The following is an 11453-nucleotide window of genomic DNA, read 5'->3' on the forward strand; positions in this document are numbered from 1 at the left end:
CTTGGGCCTTGGCCCGTCAATTTTTCTATTGAATTTTTCAGTTTTCACATAATAAAGTGAGGTACTTTGATATGAAAATTTAATTCTAAGAAAAATATATAATCAAACACTTAAAATTGGTATTTTTCAAGAGAATCATTTTCCCTCCCAAACACATATCCTTGGTGTTTGTGTAAATTTAGAATTATCTTTATAATTAAGTTAAGGGATCAACTAGTTGTACACTAATCTTAAAAAATCCATTATTTTTTATAACCTCTATGTTAATCTATTGCTTAGACTCTGATACCTAACCTTTTAAGGTTTAACTTAATTTTAACTTGTAGTTTGTATCTTTTGCTTGTGTTCTACTTTGATCGTATTTTGTGATTTTGTTCGTATTTTCTTTGGCTCCAACTTAATTAAAACACTGATTTTCTAATCTTTGTTTAGAATTTAAATTGAACCCTTATATTTCAAGAGAACATAACTTTGTAAACATGATTCTGAAACGAAAAAAATATTTCTTGCAAAAATTATCGAACTAACAATAATTTCTTTTAGCATAGTTGAGGAAGAACCCCCCACTCCCACCAAAAAACAAAAGAGGAGTGCAACATTTTTTAAATTATTTTTGGAGTGTAATCATCCAAAGGGAGTGCAAAGGAGAATTTCAAAGTGATGGAGTGCAATTGGTAATTGGTGGTGTGCAACTAGTGGATCTCTTAAGTTAAAAGATCATTAGAAAATTCTTGAAAATGGTCTAATTCTATAATGTGTTGTGCCATTTAATATAATATAAAAATTTATTTCTTAATTAAAATGTTTTTTTTATTTAGATTGTGCTGGCCCTTCTCTCATTTGCTATAATAGTACTACGTACAACTGGCTACAGTTTTGGGTGGAGACTGTTACTTTTCTTAGACATCAATTTGTTTCCATTTAACTATCTTTTATTTATGAGTTGCATGGGAGTGACTTCAAGATTGGACCTCACATCACACATCTTGACATAAATGTAGAGAGGAAGTGTAGATGCTTTTTCACTGGTATCTCGAGGAAATAAATCTTTGATTCCCATACACTTTTACGTGGCGATGTGTGATGTTAGGTCCCATCTTGAAGTCACTTCAGACTTATTCTTTTTTATTTTTTATTTTTATTTTTTATTTTTTATTTTTGACTAGGCAATCATGACCAACGTATAGCAAGCTAGCATCTTCTTGGTTTCAACATAATTAGAGGTCCTTTCGTTATTATATATTATATATATGTGGTGTAACCATGGCGTCACAAGTTTGATTCAAAGCAACATGTCTGATCAGTTTTTCGTTATTATACTGATTTTCATTTCCTTACTCTTCTCAATTTTTTTTCTCAATTTATAAAAAAAAAATTGAGAACTTCTCTTCGTAAATAACTTATCCCTTATAGTTATAAATCAGGGCAATGAAATGGGTCACTAGTTTTAAGTCCCAAATGACGGACACGAGATTCAAAGTGGGTAGAAAACATCAACAGATGAAGAAAAAAGAATTATGTAGAACATCTTTCACGAGGGAGTCAAATTATTAAGAATCAAACACTCCCCCTCCCCCTCCCTTTGCGTGAGCGCTCGCACACACACTACTTTACAACCATTTCATGTGTTTAGTGGAACTCAAATATATAATAGTGAATATAATTTAAAAGTACATATATGCATAGGAGTATTTACCACAAACAAACTCCTATAGTTATATGGTTATATTATCTTAATGAAATGTATTAATTCTAAGGAGAATGGCCAACACCAGGACTGTGACCCGGGTAGTGGGTCTACATGAACCGAGGCTGGAGACATAGAACCATCCACACGATGTAGTGTAGGGGATCTAGAACCTTCCATGTGACGACCAGCAGAATCTGCACCGGATGCGTATGTTCATCGTGTAAGTCGCTAGTGAATTCACCACCTTTTCTTGTTTGGTCTAGATGAGTACCTGTCTCACTGGGAGTAAAGCCTTTGTTAAAATTATTTTTCTTCAAATGCTTTCCCTCAGTTGTATGAGTTTCATGAGTGAAAACTAGCACAAGAAGCAACAAACAAGTAAAAATGAACTTGGTTTTGGCCATAAGTATTAGAGGGGATGGATGGAAGAAAAGAAGTTAAATAGACTTGAAACTACTTTTGAGAGAGAGAGAGAGAGGAAAATCAGATACTCAGACCCCCTTGGCTCCTTGGGGTTATTTATAAGGCTTGAGAGAGTGCAACATATGATTCTAATAGGAAGATTCCATTAAAATACTACTTAGAGAAAAGCAACAAGAATAAAATTTAAATTATAAACAAATTAAAAAAAAAAAAAGATGGACTTAACGTTCAACTTTCCAGCCATAACCCTCAAGGCAGGGTGAACCCCAGCCGTTAAAATGATAAAAAAGTCTTCTTTTTTATTTTTAAATTGAAAGCCTGGAAAAGATATATAATGGGAAATGATACTGTCAGCTTCCGTGGACAATCATCTCATGGTCCACGGCATTGAATGATCTATTTGTATGTTAAGAATCTCGAGGAAAAACATCTCTCTTGGTGATGGCTGAGAATGATGAAGATCAAAGAAATCGACTAGGATTTTTCAGAGGCAATTCCACCTCATAATTGGTATATATGTGGTACAACACTAATGCTTTCTTGCTTTTCTTTAAAATATAAGCTAAATGGCACTCATATGTGATCTTTTTTCACCCACTAGCTAGGTGCATGTTTGCTCGATGATAGGGTTCTCCAAGTTAGGTGCACACTATGGCGTGCCTGTGCTCAGATTATCATTTGATAACGTTCATTTCATGTGGGCCGCACACATATCTCACATCTAATTAGAACTTCAAACTGAGAATTTGTCCCAGAGACAATAGGAAGTTGTTGTTGCACTACGAGTCTATAACAAAAAAAGACTAATGATAAAATTAAATGATGTACTAAAACGTTTGCAGGGATGATGTGGTTGATGTCGCAAGTGCATAGGCCCATAGATCTTTTTTCCTGTGTATCCCGAAGAAAAAGAACTATGGTTCTGTGCACTTACCACGTCAATTGTGTACGTTTTAGCGCAATAGTTTATTACGACTTTCTAAAAAAAGGTTGGTGACGTGTGAGAGATACTGAAAATTTTCTCTTCTCTTTTGAATCTTCTCCATCTTTAAGCTTGTTGGATATTCTCTAGGTTTCCATCTAGTACCATGGGGTCTAAGGCATGGATATTATAGTTGATTGCTCTTGTAGAATTGAACCTAGATGGATTCTGGATCTTTTTCGATTTACAATGTGACATATATCCAGCTCAACCATTCCATTTTGCTTAACAAATACCCATCCTAACCTTATAGTTGATGCATGGTACTGAGTCCCCACGAACGAGCTTCTAGTTGTGTGTTCAGAATTATTATTTTTTCCTTGATGAGGCTACGTCGCCCAAGCTATAAGGCCATGAGATGAACTATTGCCAATATATAGCAGCTTGGTGATTAAGGTGTGATCAGTGATGCTTTTGGAAAAGGCCTGTTGACATCTTCTCCCAGCACGACGGAGCAGGGGATGGTGCTTGGATACATATGTTCCAAATTTCTCAAGTCTGTTGGCTAAATATTCATGGGAGTAATTCTGCCAATGGTAGCTTAGTGAGGGCATGATTGGTGGCTCTTTGCACTGGCTTGACCATGTTTTACAAGTGACACCATGGGGCACTGGGATGAAGTCCCTGGTCTTTCCAACAAATTAAGGAGCGTTGATGGAACATTCTACAAGTATCAAGATGGTGGTTTTCTTTGAAGCATTATGACAATTTGTGAAAGTTAGCATTCATAGATTCTGCAATAGAGTGCGACGCCTTTGATTTTATGCCAACTACACTTCGGAGCACTTACTCATGGTATTCCATGGTGACTTCTAAGAATCTCTTGACATATTTGCCAATGTGCTCATGCTTCTAGGTCCAACAAATTGACCCTCTTGTACATGACCATCTTGTACCAATTATAAGCATGGCTATGGGTAGAATGTTGCACCATGTATATGTCTGATAATTGAACTATTTGCAGAATGCCCTTAGAAGCATATCAATATTGCTCTGTAAGTTTGCAGAGCTCCAAAAAGGGGGAGACATGTCGTCAAGCATTCCCCTTTCCATTATATGGGGGAAGGATGGAGATGCAAATTCCTTTGGGTATGGCCATCCATTGTTGTTGATCAGTTGGGTAAGGTGGGCAATGGTTATATAAGAGACTTCTGATATTCTTTTCACTTTCGTGTTCAAGAAGATGCTCCAAGTGAAAGATTGTGATGTATTTTTGGCTTTGTGGTTCACGTGTGACAGATGTCGAGGTACTACCGTGAGCTTAAGGTCCAGTGCTCCAAGCCACCAAGGTGGATGTTGGTCTTGGTTGTACCACTTCTTCTGTTTATGATTGAAGGGGAGTTAGAGAAGGCTATATAGGAAGGTTCTTGCATAGAAGGATTGAAGGAAGCTCAAACCATGGTTCTCCATCTGCATCAACTTCCTCCAACTACGTTTTTATGAAGCCTTCTCCATTCGAATAACAAATTACAAGTCATTCACCCACTTTTGCATAACCCATGATGGCAACCTTGAAATCCTTCACTCTTGTAGCCGATGAAGTAAGAATCTATGTTGGCTCACTCTCTGTTCTGACATTTTGAAATGAAAGTTTCTAAATTCAATATTTATAGGGTAGCGTTCAGAGGCCTTAAAGAGAACCAAACATTATACCAAACTTCTAACCCCATCAAAAGTGGTTTATAGAGATCATCCTCACAAAAAATCAGCCCATTCGAAAACTTCTAACCCCTATTTTGAAAAATGTTTGGCTCTCTTTAGAGCCTCCGAACACTTCCTATATACACACATGCATATTAAGGTGTCACCACTACACCTTGGTGTCATCACTTTCTTTTGAGTATCTATAATTAACATGGTTGAGATCCACTCAAAGGTTAGCCATGTCGTGGAAGGTATCACCAAATCCTCATCATGTGATCTAAGTTGATTCCTTAGTGCTAAAATTGGTGATTGGGAATCAACTTGTGTTTGATAAGAGGTGAAACCAGTAGCAGGGGTGATGCATTCCACAACTACATATAGACACTTGGGAGTAGTTCATGGTTTTGTGGGTTCCCAAGGAGCGTAAAAATGGATTCTAAGGTCTGTGATCCTTCTTTGATGAGGCAAAATGACTGACAAATCACTACAATAATTTCCAAAATTACTCCCTCAAGAGTAGGTTGATTTCATTAAAGTATTGGAACTCAGCCGATGCTGGTTCTTTCACTTGTTTTTTTTAGGTCTACAAGGTTCATAAATGGGGGAAAAGTACAAATTGCAAAGAATGAACATTAGATCTTCACTCAAGATTAATATAAAATATACACGAGGTCTATATGTGAAAGAACTAAATCAGGTGTTAATCATAGGGCCAAAACTGCAATACCGAAAGAATCAGGCTTGTCCTGCACTGCAAGCAAAATTTTCTGACAGTGAGGAGATTAGCTCATTCTTGTTAGGATGGATGTTGTTATTTACATCAGTCCGAGCGCTGAAAGGAACTACATTTGATAGTCTGTATATAGAAAGCTCTCGTACTGTGTTCCCTTGAGTTGATTCTGGATGTCATCCCAATTCTCAACCTGGTCTGAGAGTGAACCCTTGTGGATCTTTACCTGACGGCTACTTAAGTTCCTATGTGGTATCCTCAAAAACTCTTGCACGTCCATCAGTTTCTGCATAAGACATGACATTGAGCACCAAATGTGGAAAAGCATGGATCAAGAAAGCATCTGATTTGGGAAATCAAATGGTAGTTATCTTACGGTGCGATTGTTGATAAGATCCTCATAGTAAAGGATGATGTGGCGAGTGCTCTTGAAGTATTCTAAAGCTTTGGCAGTTGTGTCCTCTACATGCTTCAGATTAGGTATCAATAATGTGGCATTGAGTATAGGCTTGTATTTTGCAAGAATCTCAGCCTGCAAACCATTACCAACCATGAGTGAGAAGAGTGTGCACATGCGCGCACGTGTACGTGTTTGAGAGAGAGAGAGAGACCTCATGTGGTGAATGGACATGAGACTTGTGGGTCCCATTTAGCAGCTTAGCATCTCTGTCATAAGAATTTGCAAGCACTGATATCATCCTTCGCAGCAAATTTCTTCGGAAGAGAAATATTGCAGAGACACCCCTATGATTAAAGTACTCTACTATTTCTTTGTGATGTTCCATCAAACCCTGTATAAACCGTGAAAAGGAAATCTAAAAGTGAACCAGTGCTCACTGACAAAATAAACCAAGGCAAAACAATTTTAAATTTTGTGTTGGAAATTTTACCAACAATTCCAGTTAAATCATGAAAAGAAAAATGTATCTCAAAGGAAAATTCATTTTCTAGATGACTAAATAAGCAATAGCCCAAGTGGTAAAAAAACCTCTAGCCTTCCCTTTATCTGAAAATAAAAATAAGGACCTTTTCGCTATGAAATGATGATAAAGCACTCCTAGATTATTTGGCAGTACAAATATGTACCAACATGGATACGAGCATCAACACATTCCGACACACACATAAGTTAGGATACATTGGGGCTTAGGAGCGGCTATACGAACTTTATTTATCTATTTTAGTTGTTAAATACAACTATAACTGTCAGATAATCCTTCTCTTAAATTGATCAAGTTATTCCATAGTTCTATGGTGTACAAAATGTTTTCTTTCACTTTTATACAAACCTTTTCTTACTTATATCTAAAAACTTTCCAATTTAAACATTACAAACATGATATTGTAATGCATGCATCCACATGTATCTGCGTTTAGGACTTCTCATTAGGTACCTCATATCTGTGTTAGACATCGATACACATGTCCAAGTCATTCTACATGGCTTTGGGGGGCATTTTATGGAGGAGCTGAAGAATTCCTTCACATTTTAAGCATTTTTTAGGATTACTTGGTGTTCCTACAGATATTATGCAGGGACTTGATTTTAAGGTGGATGTGAAGCTTACCCATTCAATCATTTCATATTAATATGATTGATATGTAGAGAATATGTGGTAACCTAATAATTGGAGAAACATATGGACACTTTAACTAATAGAAGGCATGGCTTTAGATTGAATTGAATGGGGGAACAATATTCATTCAGCCAACTCTAAACTTTTGGGATAAGGCTTTGATGATGATGCTACGAAGAGATAAATAGTAGTCAATATGTACCCTAAATCTCCCCCTTCAAGATGATGACAAGGTGAGGGTCATCAGCTATTCAAGAAGATGAAAGCTAAACCCATTGTGAAGGCAGAGAAATATGTTACAACCATGACATGCTCACAAATAAAGAGTCGCTAACCTTTTACTTCTGTTCACACAGAATACCAGAATACCGGATTGGATTCCATCTAGTAGAACTCAGATAGTCACTGACTCACGGCAGAGATTTGGAGAGAAAAATGTGCAGGTTAAGAAAGACTACTAAGGGTCCATATCAACTCAGCAGTCACAAGTGCATGGTTCTCAACGTTACACTAGTGTGGGAAATCGTTGGCAGTTTCATGTCACTCTAGCATGCAAAAGTAGAACTCAGAAAGAAATATGGCCAGGCCAATCCACACTGGTAAGAGTGAGAGAGCTAGAGCAATTAACAGATATTCCCATGCCAGGGCACTTTTACATGCACAAAATATGCTTGCTGGGATATAAATATGCCCCATGGACCAATTTAGCATAAGAAACATCAAAGTACAGCAATTTCTGTAGAGAAGTTGCCAGCAATACTTCTTGGATGATAAATGGATGTTGTTTTTTCATTTCAATCCAAGTAGAAACCATGTTTTCTATGGTACCTAAAAATTCAACAACCAAAATATTCTACATAAATCCTCCATTTTGACGTAACTTGTCAAACGAACTTCCGAAAAAGAGGTAGCATTTTACAGAACATTCTTTACCAACTTAAGGTGTTTTTAATGGCAGGAGGTAAAATGTGACCTCAGTTACAGTGGCAGATAAACAATTCACATAATTGTCTGAACCCAGAGGTACATCTCTGTATAGCCATAGAATGCAATTATATAGGTTGGCCATAAGTTATTGACTATTTATGGACAACATCAAGAGACATCTTCTTTTAGAATTTAGACAAATAATAGAGAGAACACAATCTTTCTGAGAGACCCCAAGATGGGTTATTGATATTTGAACATAAGAAGAAGAATAATTCCACTTTGCTAAAGACCAGCACAGATGTAAAAAAGAGCTTTACTTGCTCAATCAAGTATTGAGCTTTGCTTATCGTAAAGAGGAGTGGCTAATAAGGAAGACAAGCATCAGCTTTAGAGAGAATAAAGTTAAGAGTCAAAAGAAAAGAACTTCAGGACATTGTATACCTGATTGAGCATCCACTTGAAACCGACAGCAGCCGAGCACTCATTCTTGGAAGCACTACTGAACCAATCAAGGTTGTAAACTTTATCCAATGTTTTCATGATTGCCGAGATATTACTCCTCCTCTCTTTAACAGAGAAAATCTCTCCGTTCGAACTTACATTAATATGGCTGTTTAATAATGTCTCAAACCATCCACTCCCTGATCTCTGCATCGACAAGATTGCGAAAAATCGAACAGGATTGCATGCGCATTCAGCCCTATTCATGCATCCAGAAAAAAATAAAAAATAAAATTGAGTAAAACTGAAGTGGGCAGCGAATTTGAAACTAAAGGTGCAAATGTCATCGGCCAATTTACCTGCTATATGTTTTGGGTTTCGGGTGGTGCACGTAGGGAATTTCCCATTGTTCAGTACCAGAAGCATGACAAGGCCGTTCAATCAATTGGACGTTTAAGAATTTGGGTTTTCTATAGGTGCTTATCTGTTTTAGACAGATTGAACAAATGTAAACACCACAGACCATGGCGAACACCAAGACAACCGTGCGCAACACCAGTGGAGATTTCTTAGGGGCTTTTATGACAATGGTATCCTGTGATCCAAAGATTGCCCAGAATGTTAATTAGGGGATATTACATTACTAGATGAAATGGGTATGCTAAAAAGTGTCTAAATTGAAGCTGAGATATACAAACCAATCGATTAGAGCTATAGAAATTAAACAAAAGTGCACATTAGATGACTAAATTTATGCTGTAATCCGAAAATACCCAATACATGTCAGAAGAAATTAAAAACAAAAAAGAGCAAGCTTTAAAATTCCATATGACAAAAACCCATCAAAGAAAATGGGTTTTGCCGGTGGAGAGGGGGCACTAAGCGATTTTCCTGGTTAGACATTTGGACAAACCAAGCTAAGAAAAAAAAAAAAGTATAAATATGCTGTAATTTAAAAATAAAATAAAAAACAGCAGATCAGACCACGCAAATCAAATACTAATATATATATTCAACGAAAGCATCTATATTTACATGAAACCCATAGATTAGTGATCCAAATAGTTCTAAAAATACAAATTTTGGAAGAAAAAATATAAAGAAGACAACTTTTTTCTAGAGCAGGAACCCAAATGTAAGGATTAAAGGAGGGGGAGAAGAAGAAGAAGCCCATGAATCACACCGACAGAAAAGAACAAACCTTGTTGAAGAAACAGATCTCTTCTGTCATCCTTCCCCGTCCAAAAGAAAGAAAAGTAAAGGGCATTAACAGCTCAGATTCTTCTCGCTTTTTTCTTCATCTACGTCTCTCTCACTCTCTCTGAATAGAACGAAGCTCTCTCTCTCTCTCTCTCTCTCTCTCTGAGTTTCAGAATCTCAGAAGAAGAGAGAAGTTTCAGTGGTTATCCTCGTGAAGAACGACATCATTAACACCTGCACGCGCTCTCTCCCCCTTCGTTTCCTTCAGTTTTCTTTTTTTCTTTTATTAATTCTCTCTCTCTCTCTCTCTCTCTCTCTCTCGATTCTGTCGTTCTTCAATGGCGTACCCAAGGCCTGTATCGACTATTGTTAATCACACACAGACACATACAGCCATGACTCACAAATCAAAGCTCAAAAACTAGGAGAAATAAAAGGAAACAATGCAACAACAACCAAACAATCGAATTTTGACAAATAAAAAATAAAAAAATATTTTTATTTTGACAAATGAAAAATCGAATTTTTCCTTTTTTAACTTACCTCCCTTATTAATCTGGCATATCCAAAACTCCCTTGACTTTCCAACTTTCACTACTTTTAGTTTTTTAATCATAAATGACGAAATTAACACTCTTTTCTCAGTTTTTAAATTTTAGTTACAAATTAATTTCTTAAGACTTTGTCAATTAAATTTTAAAATGTTAATCTTATCCTCTATGATCTGGACTTATCATGTATAATGTCAAAGGAAGTAGGTACTATATAATGATATATCATTAATTAGGGAATTATACCAAAAAAATTTCTAATTTGTTTTATTTTTATATTTCTTTATTTGATGATAATATATCTTCTTTAATTTTTTTTCTAATATCAATAAAAAAAGAATTCAATTGAAAAAAATGTAAAGTAATTCTAATAAAAAATAATGTTAAAGTGACCTCAAGATTGAACCTCACATCACACACCCTGACGTGATAGTGTAAAGGAATCATAAATGCTTTTCATCGAATCATGTCAGGATATGCGATATGAGATACAATCTTGAGGTCACTGCTGCACAACTCAACAATAAATTAAGAAAAAAATAAACTAAGATTATTTATTCATATTCAATCAGATAGATTATTGTTCTAAGTTTCTATTAGAACAAATAATCGTGTTAAATGTCCTAAAAAAATGTGAATGGATATAGTGATAGACTAGACAACATATCACAAACATACTCTTTGAAGAAGATAAGACTTGCCTTTGGACATTAACAAACCCCAAATTTTTGGGATTGGATTTTTTTTTTTCATTTTTATAATATCAATTACTTGAAATCTTCTATACACTTAAAAAATGAAATTTAGTCCATCTAAAAATTAGTTTCACTAGTGATTTAATTACATGGATATAATTAATTGGATCTTAATTAATGTAGATTCTACGGGAATACATATATCAATTGAGACCAGAAATTTAATTAAGAAATATTTAAAAATAAATATATAAATTGTAAGCTATTACTAAAGGCCTAATTATTTTAAGGATAAATTAATAATTATACTTTTTTATAGGGGTTTTATAAAAATCTCTAGAAAAAATCAAAAGAATCCTCTCAATGCATAAAAATAAAGAAGTTTTTATTTAAAAGAATCGTGATAATCTGACTCCCCCCACATGACATACTCAAAACACTCACTTGACAACTAGAACCATAGACTTTATTCCTCAGGATACACAACCGCATATCCTCATAAATTTGTGCAATTGTGTATCCTAACGAAAGAAAATCTATGGTTTTAACACATACCATGTCAGGTGAGTATGCACGTGATTGTGTCAAAT

At 35.6% G+C, this 11453-nt stretch overlaps 1 protein-coding gene across 1 annotated transcript; it reads right to left on the reverse strand.

The window, feature by feature from the left end:
• Positions 1–5232: 5232 nt before the first annotated feature.
• LOC147409156 (uncharacterized) lies at positions 5233–10061 on the reverse strand. The gene is made up of 6 exons (XM_086425988.1): positions 9619–10061; positions 8777–9012; positions 8418–8676; positions 6081–6260; positions 5846–6001; positions 5233–5755 (listed from the first exon to the last, which is right to left on the reverse strand). Exons 1-6 carry the CDS (start codon positions 9682–9684, stop codon positions 5582–5584), a joined length of 1071 nt encoding a protein of 356 aa, XP_086282114.1. The 5' UTR covers positions 9685–10061; the 3' UTR covers positions 5233–5581.
• Between the last annotated feature and the right edge of the window lie 1392 nt (positions 10062–11453).

This window comes from Akebia trifoliata, chromosome 2 (genome assembly GCF_017979445.1).
Source record: "Akebia trifoliata isolate Shusen 1 chromosome 2, ASM1797944v1, whole genome shotgun sequence".
Taxonomy (NCBI): domain Eukaryota; kingdom Viridiplantae; phylum Streptophyta; class Magnoliopsida; order Ranunculales; family Lardizabalaceae; genus Akebia; species Akebia trifoliata.